The 19,516-nt window shown below is 46.7% G+C and overlaps 1 protein-coding gene across 2 annotated transcripts in view; it reads left to right on the top strand.

Annotated features, from left to right (window-relative positions):
• The window catches only part of mfsd14bb (major facilitator superfamily domain containing 14Bb), a 33,839-nt gene that overhangs the window by 4,857 nt on the left and 9,466 nt on the right, over positions 1-19,516 (top strand). The window contains exons 2-10 of one of the 2 annotated variants that reach the window (XM_061730322.1): positions 1,693-1,785; positions 3,445-3,507; positions 5,682-5,809; positions 6,686-6,800; positions 7,863-8,081; positions 9,081-9,194; positions 10,375-10,446; positions 13,689-13,801; positions 14,351-14,448. In XM_061730322.1, coding sequence (XP_061586306.1) covers positions 1,693-1,785; positions 3,445-3,507; positions 5,682-5,809; positions 6,686-6,800; positions 7,863-8,081; positions 9,081-9,194; positions 10,375-10,446; positions 13,689-13,801; positions 14,351-14,448 — 1,015 coding nt within the window. Of the gene's footprint in view, positions 1-1,692; positions 1,786-3,444; positions 3,508-5,681; positions 5,810-5,905; positions 5,933-6,685; positions 6,801-7,862; positions 8,082-9,080; positions 9,195-10,374; positions 10,447-13,688; positions 13,802-14,350; positions 14,449-19,516 lie in introns of those variants that run through there. The other variant, XM_061730323.1, reaches the window with a different exon arrangement.

The following is a 19,516-nucleotide window of genomic DNA, read 5'->3' as shown; positions in this document are numbered from 1 at the left end:
CGTAGGAACCAAGTGTTGTTCAGAGAGGGACCCTTTAGACCGTAACACCAGCGTAGGAACCAAGTGTTGTTCAGAGAGGGACCCTTTAGACCGTAACACCAGCCTAGGAACCAAGTGTTGTTCAGAGAGGGACCCTTTAGACCGTAACACCAGCCTAGGAACCAAGTGTTGTTCAGAGAGGGACCCTTTAGACCGTAACACCGGCCTAGGAACCAAGTGTTGTTCAGAGAGGGACGGTTTAGACCGTAACACCAGCCTAGGAACCAAGTGTTGTTCAGAGAGGGACGGTTTAGACCGTAACACCAGCCTAGGAACCAAGTGTTGTTCAGAGAGGGACGGTTTAGACCGTAACACCAGCCTAGGAACCAAGTGTTGTTCAGAGAGGGACCCTTTAGACCGTAACACCAGCGTAGGAACCAAGTGTGGTTATTCAGCGAGGGACGGTTTAGACCGTAACACCAGCCGGCCGAGTCAGAATTTTTCTGGCCGATACTGATGTTTTGAAAATGACGTGGTCGGGCCGATCGATCCGGTGGCCGATCGATCATGGTGGCCGATCGATCACGGTGGCCGATCGATCATGGTGGCCGATCGATCATGGTGGCCGATCGATCATGGTGGCCGATCGATCATGGTGGCCGATCGATCACGGTGGCCGATCGATCATGGTGGCCGATCGATCACGGTGGCCGATCGATCATGGTGGCCGATCGATCATGGTGGCCGATCGATCATGGTGGCCGATCGATCATGGTGGCCGATCGATCATGGTGGCCGATCGATCACGGTGGCCGATCGATCATGGTGGCCGATCGATCACGGTGGCCGATCGATCATGGTGGCCGATCGATCATGGTGGCCGATCGATCCGGTGGCCGATCGATCCGGTGGTCGATCGATCACGGTGGCCGATCGATCATGGTGGCCGATCGATCACGGTGGCCGATCGATCACGGTGGCCGATCGATCACGGTGGCCGATCGATCATGGTGGCCGATCGATCATGGTGGCCGATCGATCCGGTGGCCGATCGATCAGGACGACACTAGTTAGTACGGGTGTGCAAACAAGGATACCTCACGATTCGATTCGATTCTTGGATTATTGTGATTTTTAATGTTTTTTTCCATACAAGATTGATTCTGTCTTCATCTGTGGCTACATTTGTAAATAAATATCCAATCAATGAACTCAGTTCCTCTAACAACACTCATTAAGTAAATAACAAGGTTTTTTGAACATTTGACATGTATTTTTTATTGTATGACTATGTAAACATTGTCTCTTTGACTTACTTAACTTTGACCAGGGAAAGCTGCACTTGCATGAGAGCGCCCTCTATTGGTGGAAACACTGAAAACGCTCACGCCCTGGATTTAATGATTTCATTAATTCAAGTAAACCAGATATGTACTTAGTGTAAACATATCTGACATATTTCAAGTAACAATGAGAAATGAAATGATTCAGCAGCTTATTCAGTCTGGAATCTGGATAGGATAACTTAAAAAAAAAAAAAAATTTAATTAATCGATTCCAAATCGTCACGTGACGCATCGACACATGGATGAATTGCAGCCACCTCTAGTAGTTAGTGTTGAGGAGGTTGATTTCCCCCTAACGTCTGTTGTTGTTGTTGTTGTTCTGATGTGTCTGATTCCTAACTTGTTGTTGTTTGTGGTTCCGGTCCAGCCCGGCCGCGGCCGGCCCCGAGTGTTCCACGCCGTCGTCGTCATCTTCCTGGAGTTCTTCGCCTGGGGGCTGCTGACCACGCCCATGCTGACGGTGAGGCCCCGCCCCTTTTACTAAACCACGCCCATGCTGACGCGAGGCCCCGCCCCTTTTACTAAACCACGCCCATGCTGACGGTGAGGCCCCGCCCCTTTTACTAAACCACGCCCATGCTGACGGTGAGGCCCTGCCCCTTTTACTAAACCACGCCCATGCTGACGGCGAGGCCCCGCCCCTTTCACTAAACCACGCCCATGCTGACGACGAGGCCCCGCCCCTTTTACTAAACCACGCCCATGCTGACGGCGAGGCCCCGCCCCTTTTACTAAACCACGCCCATGCTGACGGCAAGGCCCCGCCCCTTTTACTAAACCACGCCCATGCTGACGGCGAGGCCCCTCCCCTTTTACTAAACCACGTCCATGCTGACGGCGAGGCCCCGCCCCTTTTACTAAACCACGCCCATGCTGGCGGTGGGGCCCCGCCCCTTTTACTAGCCCCTCCCTCTTTACTGGCCCCGCCCCCTTTACTGACCCCGCCCCCTTTACTCACCTGAACACATGTTGGTTCTGATGGACCGGTTCTGGTTCTGGTTCTGGTTCTGGTTCTGGTCTCCGGGTCACCCAGGAACCCCCCAGGAAGAAGACCCGTCCCTCAGTCAACAGGAAGTGATGCAACACGAACTAGGGAAGCCCCGATACCGATCAGAATCAGAATCAGGTTTATTATTGGCAGTTTAGAAAAACATGTTTTTGACTTCGGATACACCGGCGGGGGGGACATCTTCACCCGGCACGGTGCATCCAAGTGATAGCCGCGGCTTCGTGGCGCTCGAAACCCGGAGACTGTTGGGGGGGCTGATAAGAAGGGGGGGGCGAGGAAGGCGTTGAGTTGAGGGAGGTGGTTATCAGTAAGTGTGTGTGAAGCGATAAGTCCGTGAACTTCACTCAGAGCTGCTCCTCAGCCAATGTCCTTGATGTTATCAGACGGCCCGGTCAGTTCTGAAACAGGTCCACAGATGTTCCTGAGAGGGGAGGGTTAGTGGGGACAGAGTCACCTTGTTTACATTCCACCAGGGAGATTGTGACCAGAGCGATCGGCCAAACCGCCCTGTCAAGGTCAGATTATAGAATCAACAATTATATTGCAAACAGACAGACTCAGTAATTTTCCGTCTGCCTTCAGTCTCTGGTTCATCAATGGCGACTCCAATCAGACGAATTTGTGATCATTTCCCGCCAAGCCGAGCTTCCAACTTCTCCAAGGTCTTCTCCATCTTGCCAATGAGCTCAAAGACGCCGCCAGCCTGCGATTCTGTTCAAGAATCACATCCAGCTTACAGCTTTGCTCCCCCAGCGTTAAAGTCTGAGTGTTGATCACCTTGCTTGATCCTTCAGCCACGTCCGGCAGCTCTGAAAGAGCCAGAACAGCTGTCGACCACTTACGCGTTTGTCGGTAGACCAGGAATCCCCCTCCTCCTATCAGGAGAAATCCTGCTATCATAAATCCAATTATGAAGCATCTTCAACGTCCTCGACAGACAGAATCACCAAACACAACGGTTTCCAATGTTTCCAGGAATCCATTGTGTATCCAGTAAAAAACATCCCATCGGTATCGGGGCGTCCCTAACACGATCGCTCCCCCTCAACACAGTTTACTGGAGTTATTGATTATTAATTATTGATATTGTTGGTTCTGGTTCTGTTGCAGGTTCTCCATGAGACGTTCCCGCAGCACACGTTCCTGATGAACGGCCTGGTGCAGGGAGTCAAGGTGAGTTCTGGTTCTGACCGGTTAGAACCAGTTCCTGGTGCCCTAACGGTCCTGGTGTGTGTGTGTGTGTGTGTGTGTGTATGTATGTATGTATATATATATATATATATATATATATATATATATATATATATATATACCCAGGGCTGCACATAAGTGGGCCGCCAGAGCGCATGCGCCGTCAAAATCCTCAGTGCGCTGTCAATCTTGTGCTGCGAAGCGCTTTTGCGTACCAACAGCTGGGGCTCATATTATTGGGTGTGGCCAGACCAGAATACTAATATTAAAAAATCTATTGGGAGAGCTTTTCCCCAGAACTGCCACTCAAAGTTGGTACTGGCCAATCACAGCGCGTCCTTACTCCCCCTTCATGCTCGTTGGGCAGGAAGAGAGGTAAGGATCAGCTTTACTGAACAAACCCCGACACGTCTCGTCAAAATGTCCAAGAAGCAAGCGCCATTAAGTAATTATTTTGGCGTTCCACCACCACCAACTACAAAGAGACGCCAAACTGAACCACTACCCGAATCCAACAGAAAACATGTGTTCCGCCGAGAAGTGGCTGCATGATGTTACGCAGCGACGCGCACCGTACGTTCGCGCTCCCGCGTATCCGACCCCGTAAGCTCTGCGTTGATGCAACGCGGAACCATAAATCAGCCAGTGTCCGTCACTGCGTGCAGCAGTTTCCTGCACCAGCAAGACGCTGCTCTCTGATTATGGCTCACAGTTTATGAAAACCCCAAATAAAAAATAAATTAGAGAATATTTTATGAAATCAATAAACAATTCCATCATCAAAATTATAACAAATAAAAGGTTCAACATATCTTGCTTTGCATGTAATAAGACTAGGTAATATATTAGTTTCACCTTTTAAGTTGAATTATTGAAATAGATTAACTTTTACACCATATTCCAGTTGAATTATTGAAATAAATGAACTTTTACACCAAATTCTAGTTGAATTATTGAAATAAATTAACTTTTACACCATATTCTAGTTGAATTATTGAAATACGTTAATTTTTACACCAAATTCTAGTTGAATTATTGAAATAAGTTAACTTTTACACCATATTCTTCACCTGTATGTATATTCTACACCTTGGCTGATGTGGACATACATGTAGGAGGATATTTCAGCTGCTATATGGGTGGCTGTCTGTACAGTCATGCAAGTTCAATGCTATTAAAGAACACGTTTTTTCATATAAAATAAACACATTTTTATGCAGTTTAGAAGTTTTGGGGCTTTTTTTTGGCTCCTGCACTGCTGAAATCGGGGCGTCCTTTATTTCTATTTCTGAAAGTTGGCAACCCTAGGTGCAAAATATTCCATGAGCATCCCAATCTGGCCGATAAAAACTGTAACTTTTATACTGACTCTACAGACTAACACGCACCATCATTTGTTAATTAATCTTTATAAGTGAATAAATATCATTTTGCCTATAACTTATTCCTGCATCCCTCATCGATCCGGTGAGACGGGTCACCGCGTTTTTGGAGCCCCAAGTCACTTATCCAGGGGCTCCTCTGAGCACCAGACCAAAATAATTATGTGCAGCCATATATATATATATATATATATATATATATATATATATATATATATATATATATATATATATATATATATATATGTTATAAGGTAATAATATATGTTATAATGTAAATATAAATATTACTAAGAATACTATAGAAATATTCATTTAATATAAATACCATGTCATAGCTATCTGTTTCTTGTTATTTTCTTCTATTCACAAGTATGCAGTGTCATAACTACATCTCTGACGTTCATAACAAACCAAACTGTTTGAAAATCTGTCGAGAATTGAGCAAGTTACGGTTGTTTAAGCAGTACAGGCACCATTAAACACAATGTTATGAGTGAGCGAGCTCTCCTGTGGCAAGATGGCCGCCGAGTCATCTAGCCTTTATATATGTCTATGTCCTCAGGACTTCCTGTCCTTCCTGTCGGCTCCTCTGATTGGTTGATGTGTTGGTCTCCTCAGGACTTCCTGTCCTTCCTGTCCTCTGATTGGTTGATGTGTTGGTCTCCTCAGGGCTTCCTGTCCTTCCTGTCCTCTGATTGGTTGATGTTTTGGTCTCCTCAGGACTTCCTGTCCTTCCTGTCCTCTGATTGGTTGATGTTTTGGTCTCCTCAGGGCTTCCTGTCCTTCCTGTCGGCTCCTCTGATTGGTGCTCTGTCAGACATCTGGGGGAGGAAGTCCTTCCTCCTCCTGACCGTCTTCTTCACCTGCGCGCCCATCCCCTTCATGAGGATCAGCCCCTGGTGAGTTAACCCCGCCCCCAAACCCATAAACCCCGCCCCCAAACCCTAACCACGCCCCCAAACCCCTAAACCACGCCCCCAAACCCTACACGCCCCCATCCCCTTCATGAGGATCAGCCCCTGGTGAGTTAACCCCGCCCCCAAACCCACAAACCACACCCCAAACCCCTAAACCCCGCCCCAAACCACGCCCCAAACAATAACCACGCCCCCTAAACCACGCCCCCACTGCTCCGTCATGTTTCATCATTTCACCTTATAATATCTGTTAGGGAGCTAAATGCTCCGTCTGACACTTCCTGCTCCATCACTTCCTGCTCCGTCACTTCCTGCTCCGTCACTTCCTGCTCCGTCACTTCCTGCTCCGTCACTTCCTGCTCCGTCACTTCCAGCTCCGTCACTTCCAGCTCCGTCACTTCCTGCTCCGTCACTTCCTGCTCCGTCACTTCCTGCTCCGTCACTTCCTGCTCCGTCACTTCCTGCTCCGTCACTTCCTGCTCCGTCCGTCACTTCCTGCTCCGTCCGTCACTTCCTGCTCCGTCCGTCACTTCCTGCTCCGTCCGTCACTTCCTGCTCCGTCCGTCACTTCCTGCTCCGTCACTTCCTGCTCCGTCACTTCCTGCTCTGTCACTTCCTGCTCCGTCACTTCCTGCTCCGTCACTTCCTGCTCCGTCACTTCCTGCTCTGTCACTTCCTGCTCCGTCAATTCCTGCTCCGTCACTTCCTTCTCCGTCCGTCACTTCCTGCTCCGTCCGTCACTTCCTGCTCCGTCCGTCACTTCCTGCTCCGTCACTTCCTGCTCCGTCCGTCACTTCCTGCTCCGTTACTTCCTGCTCCGTCACTTCCTGCTCTAACAACTTCCTGTCCTGTTTCCAGGTGGTACTTCGCTCTGATCTCCGTCTCGGGGATTTTCGCCGTCACCTTCTCCGTGATCTTCGCCTACGTCGCTGACATCACAGAGGAGCACGAGAGGAGCACCGCCTACGGCCTGGTAACCACGCCCCCTAAACAAACCACGCCCCTAACCACGCCCACAGACCGAACCACGCCCCCTAACCACGCCCACAAACTAAACCATGCCCACAGACCGAACCACGCCCCCAAACCACGCCTGTTTTGGGAGAAATCTCAATTAGGTTCTAGGAGTGGTCGGCTGTACCAAAATGAATCACACACACACACCTCGCTTCTGCTATAAGATATGAATACATTTATTCATATCTTATAGGGAGGCTATACCCTCCTGCCCCCATGGGACATTTTTTGCTGGATACACAATGGATTCCTGGAAACATTGGAAACCGTTGTGTTTGGTGATTCTGTCTGTCGAGGACGTTGAAGATGCTTCATAATTGGATTTATGATAGCAGGATTTCTCCTGATAGGAGGAGGGGGATTCCTGGTCTACCGACAAACGCGTAAGTCGTCGACAGCTGTTCTGGCTCTTTCAGAGCTGCTGGACGTGGCTGAAGGATCAAGCAAGGTGATCAACACTCAGACTTTAACGCTGGGGGAGCAAAGCTGTAAGCTGGATGTGATTCTTGAACAGAATCGCAGGCTGGCGGCGTCTTTGAGCTCATTGGGAAGATGGAGAAGACCTTGGAGAAGTTGGAAGCTCGGCTTGGCGGAAATTGATCACAAATTCGTCTGATTGGAGTCGCCATTGATGAACCAGAGACTGAAGGCAGACGTAAAATTACTGAGTCTGTCTGTTCTTTAATATAATTGTTGATTCCATAATCTGGCCTTGACAGAGCGGTTTGGCCGATCGCTCTGGTCACAATCTCCCTGGTGGAATGTAAACAAGGTGACTCTGCCCCCACTAACCCTCCCCTCTCAGGAACATCTGTGGACCTGTTTCAGAACTGACCGGGCCGTCTGATAACATCAAGGACATTGGCTGAGAGCAGCTCTGAGCGAAGTTCACGGACTGACTCTTCACCTGACCGCAGTTTCGCTGCTCCGACCAACCGTTGTCCGATTTAATCTGATCTGATCCTTAGTTTGATCAATAACCTGATCTGATCTGAGTAAATGTTTATTCCCTCCGCAGGTGTCGGCCACCTTCGCCGCCAGCCTGGTGACCAGTCCGGCCATCGGCGCCTTCCTGTCGGCGCGCTACGGCGACAGCCTGGTGGTGCTGGTTGCCACGGTGATCGCCGTGCTGGACATCGCCTTCGTGTTCTTCCTGGTCCCCGAGTCGCTGCCCAACAAGACCCGGCTGACGTCCTGGGGCCTCCCCCTCACCTGGGAGCAGGCCGACCCCTTCAGCGTGAGTTAGCACCGTAGCTTAGCATCCTAGCTTAGCCTGGGAGCAGGCCGACCCCTTCAGCGTGAGTTAGCACCGTAGCTTAGCATCCTAGCTTAGCCTGGGAGCAGGCCGACCCCTTCAGCGTGAGTTAGCACCGTAACTTAGCATCCTAGCTTAGCCTGGGAGCAGGCCGACCCCTTCAGCGTGAGTTAGCACCGTAGCTTAGCATCCTAGCTTAGCCTGGGAGCAGGCCCACCCCTTCAGCGTGAGTTAGCACCGTAGCTTAGCATCCTAGCTTAGCCTGGGAGCAGGCCCACCCCTTCAGCGTGAGTTAGCATCGTAGCTTAGCCTGGGAGCAGGCCGACCCCTTCAGCGTGAGTTAGCATCGTAGCTTAGCATCCTAGCTTAGCATCCTAGCTTAGCCTGGGAGCAGGCCCACCCCTTCAGCGTGAGTTAGCATCGTAGCTTAGCCTGGGAGCAGGCCGACCCCTTCAGCGTGAGTTAGATGATAAATCATAAAAAAAAATATTCATTTTCTTCTTTTTTTTTTAAATCAATATAAACGATATTGTCTCGTACCATATCACGTTTGAAAATATATCGATATATATTAAAATCTTGATATATCGCCCAGCCCTATTAGCATCCTAGCTTAGCCTGGGAGCAGGCCGACCCCTTCAGCGTGGATAGATGTCTATGGGGTCTTCCCCCACCTGGTTCTGGTCCTGGTTCTGGTCCTGGTTCTGGTTCTGGTTCTGGTTCTGTTTCAGTCCCTAAGACGGGTGGTTCTGGTTCTGGTTCTGGTCCTGGTTCTGGTTCTGACCCGGTTCTGGTTCTGTTTCAGTCCCTAAGACGGGTGGTTCTGGTTCTGGTCCTGGTTCTGGTCCTGGTTCTGGTTCTGACCCGGTTCTGGTTCTGACCCGGTTCTGGTTCTGTTTCAGTCCCTCAGACGGGTGGTTCTGGTTCTGGTTCTGACCCGGTTCTGGTCCTGGTTCTGACCCGGTTCTGGTTCTGTTTCAGTCCCTCAGACGGGTGGGTAAAGACTCCACGGTTCTGCTGATCTGTGTCACCGTGTTCCTGTCCTACCTGCCTGAAGCTGGACAGTATTCTTCCTTCTTCCTCTACCTGAGACAGGTATGCACACCTGTACCTGTGTGTGTGTGTGTGTACACACACACACACACACACACACACACACACACACACCTGTACACACACACACACACACACACACACACACCTACACCTGTACACACACACACACACACACACACACACCTACACCTGTACACACACACACACACACACACACACACCTACACCTGTACACACACACACACACACACACACACACACACACACCTGCACACACACACACACACACACACACACCTGTACACACACACCTACACCTGTACACACACACACACACACACACACACACACACACACACCTGCCTGAAGCTGGACAGTACTCCAGCTTCTTCCTGTACCTGAGACAGGTGAGATATACACACCTGTACATACACACACACACACATATATATATATATATATATATATATATATATATATATATATATATATATATATATATATATATATATATATATATATATATATATATATATTAGGGGTATAACGATACACTAATGTAGCGTAGCGCCGCTGGACACTGCTTGTGAAGGGACTGTTTGGCAGTTGCACTGTTTACAGTGGACACATGTGGGTGAAAACGAAAGTCCCACAACTGTTCCAGAACACGAGTCATAAGTGCCGCCACCTCCTTGTAAACGGCATCATGTTGTGAGGCCATGCAAACCTGTATTTATACTAGTGTGGACATTAATGTTTTTCTACAATATTTCCTCCTCATGACAGTAAAATAGTCCATTCTAAGCCAATTTACTGCAGCAATTCCTTTCCAAATCATTAGAAAATGTGGTTTACACCCAGTTGTGCATGAAAAAAAAATACAGTGATATACCGTGAAACCGATATAATTTTGAAAAATACCGTGATATAAATGTTTGGTTTCTTTTTACATCAGTAAAAGTTCAGAGCTTAAACCTGCCAAAACGGAACTAGTTTCTTCTGAGCGGAGGAAGATTTTGGTCCGCGGGTCGAGGCGCGGTCGTTACTAGTCGTTACTCGTCAACACAATAGATTAATGTTAATAACCCAATATCAGATACATCTTGTCACCTCCACGACAACTATTGTGACGTTTTTGTATCGCAAAATTTCGTGGCAGATATAGAAACATGTTTCCGTGTCTTCCGTGTTTTCTTCAGTTTTTCTGTTTCTGTTCCAGGTGATTGAGTTTTCTCCTGAAGCCATCGCTGCCTTTATCGCCATGGTGGGAATCCTGTCCATCATCGCCCAGGTATTAATAACTATTAATATTAATAATAATAATACTAATAATCCTGTCCATCATCGCCCAGGTATTAATGATTAATAACTGTTAATAATAATTAATAATCCTGTCCATCATCGCCCAGGTATTAATAACTATTAATATTAATAATAATAATACTAATTAAAGCTGCAAGCAGCGATGAACGGGCCCTCGCACTCACGGCCACCGCCCCCCATAAGCATATCAGAAACGACACCACCCACGACTTCCTATGTCAAACCATTCAAAAGTTATAGCAGAAAAAAGGGACAACCAATCAGAAGAAGGGGCGGGGCTAATTCAGGCCAATGAAGGTCAAGGACTCCATAAAGAATCTGATGACACCACCCACGACTCTCTATGTCAAACCATTCCAAAGTTATAGCAGAAAATCGGGACAACCAATCAGAAGAAGGGGCGGGGCTAATTAAGGCCAACGAAGCTTAAGGACTCATTACAGAATCCCATGACACCACCCACAACTTCCTATGTCAAACCATTCAAAAGTTATGGCAGAGAAAAGTATTCTAGGGGGCGCTGTTGAGCCATTTTGCCACGCCCATTAATACAAACCATGAAATATAAATTTATCGCCAGGCCTGCCTTGCATGCAAAATTTGGTGACTTTTGGGGAACTATCAAATATGGACCAATCAAATGAAGGGTGGCGCGCTTTTTGGCGTCTAGCGTCGCCACGGTAACACTTTTGAAAGAGAAAAGTAATGCGAGTAGTCGCAGGATAGAGACGCACATTTTGATGTATAACACATCTGGGTTCATGTTACGGTTCGGGCCGTATTAATTCTCGAAGGAATGGCATATATTGCTCCAAAATTACGTGATTCATTCAGAATGTTCAAAATGGCCGACTTCCTGTTCGGTTTCGACCATGGTGCCAAGAGACTTTTCTGTAAGTTGCAACATGATACAGGTGTGTACCGACTTTCGTTCATGTACGTCAAACCGTATTATGGGGCTTGAGGCGCAAAGTTTTTTCTGTCTGAACCAATCAGATGAAGGGTGGGCGCGCTTTTTGGCGTCTAGCGTCGCCACGGTAACGCTTTTGAGAGAGAAAAGTAATGCGTGGTGTCGGAGGATGGAGACGCACATTTTGATGTATAACACACCTAGGTGCTCGTTACGGTTCGGGCCGTATTAACTGCCGAAGGAATGGCATAAATTTCGCCAAAATGACACAATTAATTCAAAATGGCCGACATCCTGTTCGGTTTCGGGCATGACGCCAAGAGACTTTTCTTTAAGTTGCGTCATGATACAGGTGTGTACCGATTTTCGTGCATGTACGTCAAACCGTATTGTGGGGCTTGAGGCACAAAGTTTTCCGGGGGGCGCTGTTGAGCCATTTTGCCACGCCCATTAATGCAATCCATTAAATATCAAATTTTTCGCCAGGCCTGACTTGCATGCAAAATTTGGTGACTTTTTGGGCACGTTAAGGGGGGCAAAAAGGCCCTCCTTTCGTCAGAAAAATAATAAGAATAATAATAAAAAAAATACAAATAATTCCTACAGATACAATAGGGCCTTCGCACTGAAGGTGCTCGGGCCCTAATAATCCTGTCCATCATCGCCCAGGTATTAATAACTATTAATAATTAATAATACTAATAATCCTGTCCATCATCGCCCAGGTATTAATAACTATTAATATTAATAATAATAATAATACTAATAATCCTGTCCATCATCGCTCAGGTATTATTAACTATACAATACAATACAACTTTATTTCTAAAGCACTTTAAAAACACCAACATGGTCCAAAGTGCTGGACAGGCAAATGAAAGACAACACAGAAGAATAAAATACTAATAAAAGGATAAAATAAGCACAACTGTCTTGCTAGGTGTTAAAAGCCAAGGAGAAAAGGTGAAAGGTTTTAAGAAGAGATTTAAAAACAGACAGAGAGGAGGCCTGTTTTATTTGCTGAGGCAGGTTGTTCCAAAGCTCCAAACTATTAATAACTAACTAACTAATAACTATTAATAATAATTAATAATACTAATAATCCTGTCCATCATCGCTCAGGTATTATTAATTATTAATAATAATAATTAATAATACTAATCATCCTGTCCATCACTCAGGTATTAATGATTAATAATACTAATAATCCTGTCCATCATCGCTCAGGTATTAATGATTAATAATAATTAATAATACTAATAATCCTGTCCATCATCGCTCAGGTATTAATAATTAATAATACTAATAATCCTGTCCATCATCGCTCAGGTATTAATGATTAACAATACCGTATTGTCCCGATTATAAGACGACCCTGATTATAAGACGACCCTGATTATAAGACGACCCTCTTTTTCAAGACTCAAGTTTGAAGAAAGACTTTTTGAACACCAAATTAAATTTTTATACAGAAAATAATGACAGTACATCTGAAACAAATGATTATAACAATATATTTGAGAGAAAAAGCCTGTTATTTTGCCTCATTGAAACCATCATGTTGAAGTTTGCATCATAACTTCTCCTCAGCTGCCGGTTCACCTGCCGAACTTCACCCACTTTTCTCCAGATTGTCGCTACGTTTCTCCATTTTCTGTTATCTCTTCTCTTATTTTCTTCTCTTTTCTTTCTTATACTATTTTTATTTTTCTTCTTCGTGACGGGTTCACTTTGTCCTGGGGAGTTTAGTTCAGCATTCGCTTTAAAGATATCTGGCGCCATCTAGTGGTGTGAATGGGTATAACGTCTAGACCCCGAATGTAAGACGACCCACTTTTTCAGTCTTATTTCAATGTAAAAAATGTATTTTCAGGCCGATACGGTAATAATAATCCTGTCCATCATCGCCCAGGTATTAATAACTATTAATAATAATAATGATAATGATAATAATAATAATACTAATAATAATAATAATTCATCACCATGGTGGGAATCAGATGTTCCTTCCAGACTCTCCTGTTAACCTGGTCTGATCTGGTTCCTGGTCTGGTCTGATCCTGTTCTGGTTCTGGTTCTGATCCTGATCTGGTTCTGATTCTGGTTCTGGTTCCAGACTCTCCTGTTCAGTCTGCTGATGATGGTTCTGGTTCTGGTTCTGATCCTGATCTGGTTCTGATTCTGGTTCTGGTTCTGGTTCTGATCCTGTTGTGGTTCTGGTTCCAGACTCTCCTGTTCAGTCTGCTGATGATGGTTCTGGTTCTGGTTCTGGTCTGATCCTGTTGTGGTTCTGGTTCCAGACTCTCCTGTTCAGTCTGCTGATGAGGACCATTGGGAAGAAGAACACGGTTCTGTTGGGTCTGGGGTTCCAGATCCTGCAGCTGGCCTGGTACGGCTTCGGGTCGGAGCCCTGGTGAGTCCGGGTTTGGATCTGGGTTGGGGTTGGGTTAGGGGTCAGGGTTAGGGGTCAGGGTTAGAGGTCAGGGTTAGAGGTCAGGGTTAGAGGTCAGGGTTAGGGGTAGATATAAACCCTAACTCTGGTCTGGGTTGGGGTCAGGTTAGGGGTCAGGGTTAGGAGTTAGAGGTCAGGGTTAGGGGTCAGGATTAGGGGTCAGGATTAGGGGTCAGAGGTCAGGGTTAGGGTCAGGGGCAGATATAAACCCTAACCTACTCTGGTTCCTCCAGGATGATGTGGGCCGCCGGGACCATCGCTGCCATGTCCTCCATCACTTTCCCAGCAGTCTCTGCTCTGGTCTGGGTCAGGGATAGGGGTTAGGTTAGGGGTCAGGGTTAGGGTGAGGGGTTAGGGTTAGGGTTAGGGGTCAGGGTTAGGGGTCAGGGGTAGGGATAGGGGTTAGGTTAGGGGTCAGGGTTAGGGTTAGGGTTAGGGGTTAGGTTTGGGGGTTAGGGGTTAGGGGTCAGAGGTAGATGTAAACCCTAACCTGGTCTAATGTTCCTCCAGGATGATGTGGGCCGCCGGGACCATCGCTGCCATGTCCTCCATCACTTTCCCAGCAGTCTCTGCTCTGGTTTCCCACAGCGCGTCACCGGACCAGCAAGGTGAGAACAGGAACTGATTTATTTCTGTTATTTTGTTTTATTAGGGCCCTAGCACTGACAGAGCGAAGGCCTTATTGTATCTGTAGGAGATGTTTGGTTTTTTTTACACGTTTTTCTTTGTTTTTATTTTCCTTCTGATGAAATGAGGTCTTTTTTCCCCTAAACGTGCCCCAAAAGTCACCAAATTTTTCACCAAGCCAGGCCTGGTGAAAAATGTGATATTTAATGGTTTGCATTAATGGGCGTGGCCTAACAGCTCAACAGCGCCCCCTAGAAAACTTTGTGCCTCAAGCCCCACAATACGGTTTGACGTACATGCAGGTAAATCGGTACACACCTGTATCATGTCGCAACTTAAAGAAAAGTCTTGGCGCCATGGCCCAAACCCAACAGGAAGTCTGCTATTTTGAATTAATCGTGTCATTTTGGCGCAATTTATGCCATTCCTTCGGCAGTTAATACGGCCCGAACCGTATCGTGCCCCCAGGTGTGTTATACATCAAAATGTGCGTCTCCATCCTGCAACAACAAGCATTACTTTTCTCAGTCAAAAGTGTTACCATGGCAACGATAGACGCCAAAAAGCCCCGCCCACCCTTCTTCTGATTGGTCCATATCTGATAGTTCCTACTTTCTGCCATAACTTTTGAATGGTTTGATATAGAGTAGTGGGTGGTTTCATCCGCTAAATGTCCAAGTCTGAAGAATCTACATGAAGTGCTACAAGCTTCCACTGCAGCCTGAACGTGCACCAGGGTGGAGGGCCGTTCATCGCTGCTGGCAGCTTTGTTTTTTGTTTTATTTTGGTTTATTCTGTGTTCCTTATGTCTTTTTGTTATAAAAAGCAGTATTTACTCTGTAAAATGCAGAATTGTGATGGTCCCACCTGTAAAACTGGCTCTGAACTGGTGTTGGGTTAGAGTTAGTCTCTCTAGGGTTAGAGTTAGTCTCTCTAGGGTTAGAGTTGGTCTCTCTAGGGTTAGTCTCTCTAGGGTTAGAGTTAGTCTCTCTAGGGTTAGAGTTAGTCTCTCTAGGGTTAGGGTTAGTCTCTCTAGGGTTAGGGTTAGTCTCTCTAGGGTTAGTCTCTCTAGGGTTAGAGTTAGTCTCTCTAGGGTTAGAGTTAGTCTCTCTAGGGTTAGGGTTAGTCTCTCTAGGGTTAGGGTTAGTCTCTCTAGGGTTAGGGTTGGTCTCTCTAGGGTTAGGGTTAGTCTCTCTAGGGTTAGAGTTAGTCTCTCTAGGGTTAGAGTTAGTCTCTCTAGGGTTAGAGTTAGTCTCTCTAGGGTTAGAGTTAGTCTCTCTAGGGTTAGGGTTAGTCTCTCTAGGGTTAGAGTTAGTCTCTCTAGGGTTAGAGTTAGTCTCTCTAGGGTTAGAGTTAGTCTCTCTAGGGTTAGAGTTAGTCTCTAGGGTTAGAGTTAGTCTCTAGGGTTAGAGTTAGGCTACGTTCACACTGCAGCTCCCAAGTGACCCAAATCCGATTTTTTGCTCATATGTGACTCAGATCCGATTTGTTTATGACAGTGTGAACAGCACAAGTCACATGGAATCTGATCTTTTCAAATCAGATTCAGGTCGCTTCCATATGTGGTTCTAAATCGGATACAGGTCTGATGTTTTGCAATGCGACCGCAGTGTGAACAGGCAGGTCGGAATTAATGCGACTTTGACGTCACACGCAGAGCCCCGAGCCGCAGGGGAGACACGGGAGACGGCTGGGGTCCCTCCGGGCCGCCTCCGCCTCCGCCTCCGCCTCCGCCTCCGCCTCCGCCTCTCCTCCTCCTCTCCTCCTCACCTCCTCCTCTCCTCCTCCTCTCCTCCGCGCTCACCTTTTTCAACTACGACCTCAGATCAGACGAGACAACCCGCTGAATTTAAGCATTACTAAATAAAGAAGCTAAGGATTCAAATCAGGAAGCGGTCGTGGTCGCATAACCTGCCCGTTTTACAGCGAGCTGGGCCGTGTGTTAGGTGATAAACCCAGCTGAACGCCGGAGAGCAGAGCTGACACTCCGGGGAGCGGAGCTAGAGCCCTGCTATAGCGGGACTGTTTTCTTCATCCCGCTGCATTTGCGCCCGCAGTGTTTACATCCACTCCCGCCCGCTCCCGCAAAACTCTGAGAATTCATGCCCGCACAATGATAAAGATGCAAGAGAAACGTCCTTGACAAATCTATCTGATTTAATGTTAACATGATAATTGTGGAGCTTGATGGATAATTGGCAGTTCACAGGCACCTGTTGGATGCAAATCCATCATTGTCATCATCACACGCCTCTGCGCATGCGGGTCAGTTCAGGGCCGCGATGCGTTCACACTCGAGTCGGATATAGGACACATTTTAAAAGATAATGTGAACAGCCACACAAAAAAATCGGATATGGGAAAAAATCGGAATTGAGCATTAAGGACTGCAGTGTGAACGTAGCCTTAGTCTCTCTAGGGTTAGGGTTGGTCTCTCTAGGGTTAGAGTTGGTCTCTCTAGGGTTGGTCTCTCTAGGGTTAGAGTTAGTCTCTCCAGGGTTAGTCTCTCTAGGGTTGGTCTCTCTAGGGTTAGGGTTAGTCTCTCTAGGGTTAGAGTTGGTCTCTCTAGGGTTAGTCTCTCTAGGGTTGGTCTCTCTAGGGTTAGAGTTAGTCTCTAGGGTTAGAGTTAGTCTCTAGGGTTAGGGTTAGTCTCTCTAGGGTTAGAGTTGGTCTCTCTAGGGTTAGAGTTAGTCTCTAGGGTTAGAGTTGATCTCTCTAGGGTTAGTCTCTCTAGGGTTAGAGTTAGTCTCTCTAGGGTTAGTCTCTCTAGGGTTGGTCTCTCTAGGGTTAGAGTTGGTCTCTCTAGGGTTAGAGTTTGTCTCTCTAGGGTTAGAGTTGGTCTCTCTAGAGTTAGAGTTAGTCTCTCTAGGGCTAGAGTTAGTCTCTCTAGGGTTAGAGTTAGTCTATCTAGGGTTAGTCTCTCTAGGGTTAGAGTTGGTCTCTCTAGGGTTAGAGTTGGTCTCTCTAGGGTTAGGGTTAGTCTCTCTAGGGTTAGAGTTGGTCTCTCTAGGGTTAGAGTTGGTCTCTCTAGGGTTAGAGTTAGTCTCTCTAGGGTTAGAGTTAGTCTCTCTAGGGTTAGAGTTGGTCTCTCTAGGGTTAGAGTTGGTCTCTCTAGGGTTAGAGTTGGTCTCTCTAGGGTTAGAGTTAGTCTCTCTAGGGTTAGAGTTAGTCTCTCTAGGGTTAGAGTTAGTCTCTCTAGGGTTAGAGTTAGTCTCTCTAGGGTTGGTCTCTCTAGGGTTAGAGTTAGTCTCTCTAGGGTTAGAGTTGGTCTCTCTAGGGTTAGTCTCTCTAGGGTTAGTCTCTCTAGGGTTAGTCTCTCTAGGGTTGGTCTCTCTAGGGTTAGAGTTGGTCTCTCTAGGGTTAGGGTTGGTCTCTCTAGGGTTAGGGTTGGTCTCTCTAGGGTTAGGGTTGGTCTCTCTAGGGTTAGCGTTGGTCTCTCTAGGGTTAGGGTTAGTCTCTCTAGGGTTAGCGTTAGTCTCTCTAGGGTTAGGGTTGGTCTCTCTAGGGTTAGGGTTGGTCTCTCTAGGGTTAGGGTTGGTCTCTCTAGGGTTAGGGTTAGTCTCTCTATGGTTAGAGTTAGTCTCTCTAGGGTTAGAGTTAGTCTCTCTAGGGTTAGAGTTGGTCTCTCTAGGGTTAGAGTTAGTCTCTCTAGGGTTAGAGTTAGTCTCTCTAGGGTTAGTGTTAGTCTCTCTAGGGTTAGAGTTAGTCTCTCTAGGGTTAGAGTTAGTCTCTCTAGGGTTAGAGTTAGTCTCTCTAGGGTTAGTCTCTCTAGGGTTAGAGTTAGTCTCTCTAGGGTTAGTCTCTCTAGGGTTAGAGTTAGTCTCTCTAGGGTTGGGGTTAGTCTCTCTAGGGTTAGTGTTAGTCTCTCTAGGGTTAGGGTTAGTCTCTCTAGGGTTCGAGTTAGTCTCTCTAGGGTTAGTGTTAGTCTCTCTAGAGTTAGAGTTGGTCTCTCTAGGGTTAGTCTCTCTAGGGTTAGAGTTAGTCTCTCTAGTTTCAGAGTTAGTCTCTCTAGGGTTAGAGTTGGTCTCTCTAGGGTTAGAGTTAGTCTCTCTAGGGTTAGAGTTAGTCTCTCTAGGGTTAGAGTTGGTCTCTCTAGGGTTAGAGTTAGTCTCTCTAGGGTTAGAGTTAGTCTCTCTAGGGTTAGAGTTAGTCTCTCTAGGGTTAGAGTTAGTCTCTCTAGGGTTAGAGTTAGTCTCTCTAGGGTTGGGGTTAGTCTCTCTAGGGTTAGTGTTAGTCTCTCTAGGGTTAGGGTTAGTCTCTCTAGGGTTCGAGTTAGTCTCTCTAGGGTTAGTGTTAGTCTCTCTAGAGTTAGAGTTGGTCTCTCTAGGGTTAGTCTCTCTAGGGTTAGAGTTAGTCTCTCTAGTTTCAGAGTTAGTCTCTCTAGGGTTAGAGTTGGTCTCTCTAGGGTTAGAGTTAGTCTCTCTAGGGTTAGAGTTAGTCTCTCTAGGGTTAGAGTTGGTCTCTCTAGGGTTAGAGTTAGTCTCTCTAGGGTTAGAGTTAGTCTCTCTAGGGTTAGAGTTAGTCTCTCTAGGGTTAGAGTTAGTCTCTCTAGGGTTAGAGTTAGTCTCTCTAGGGTTAGGGTTAGTCTCTCTAGGGTTAGAGTTAGTCTCTCTAGGGTTAGAGTTAGTCTCTCTAGGGTTAGAGTTAGTCTCTCTAGGGTTAGAGTTAGTCTCTCTAGGGTTAGAGTTAGTCTCTCTAGGGTTAGAGTTAGTCTCTCTAGGGTTAGTCTCTCTAGGGTTAGAGTTAGTCTCTCTAGGGTTAGTCTCTCTAGGGTTCGAGTTAGTCTCTCTAGGGTTAGTGTTAGTCTCTCTAGAGTTAGAGTTGGTCTCTCTAGGGTTAGTCTCTCTAGGGTTAGAGTTAGTCTCTCTAGTTTCAGAGTTAGTCTCTCTAGGGTTAGAGTTGGTCTCTCTAGGGTTAGGGTTAGTCTCTAGGGTTAGAGTTAGTCTCTCTAGGGTTAGAGTTAGTCTCTGTAGGGTTAGAGTTAGTCTCTCTAGGGTTAGTCTCTCTAGGGTTAGAGTTAGTCTCTGTAGGGTTAGAGTTAGTCTCTCT

The sequence above is a fragment of the Cololabis saira genome, chromosome 9 (assembly GCF_033807715.1).
Source record: "Cololabis saira isolate AMF1-May2022 chromosome 9, fColSai1.1, whole genome shotgun sequence".
NCBI lineage: Eukaryota > Metazoa > Chordata > Actinopteri > Beloniformes > Belonidae > Cololabis > Cololabis saira.
Note: the sequence above shows the minus strand (reverse complement) of the source record. Positions and strands in the feature narration are given on the sequence as shown.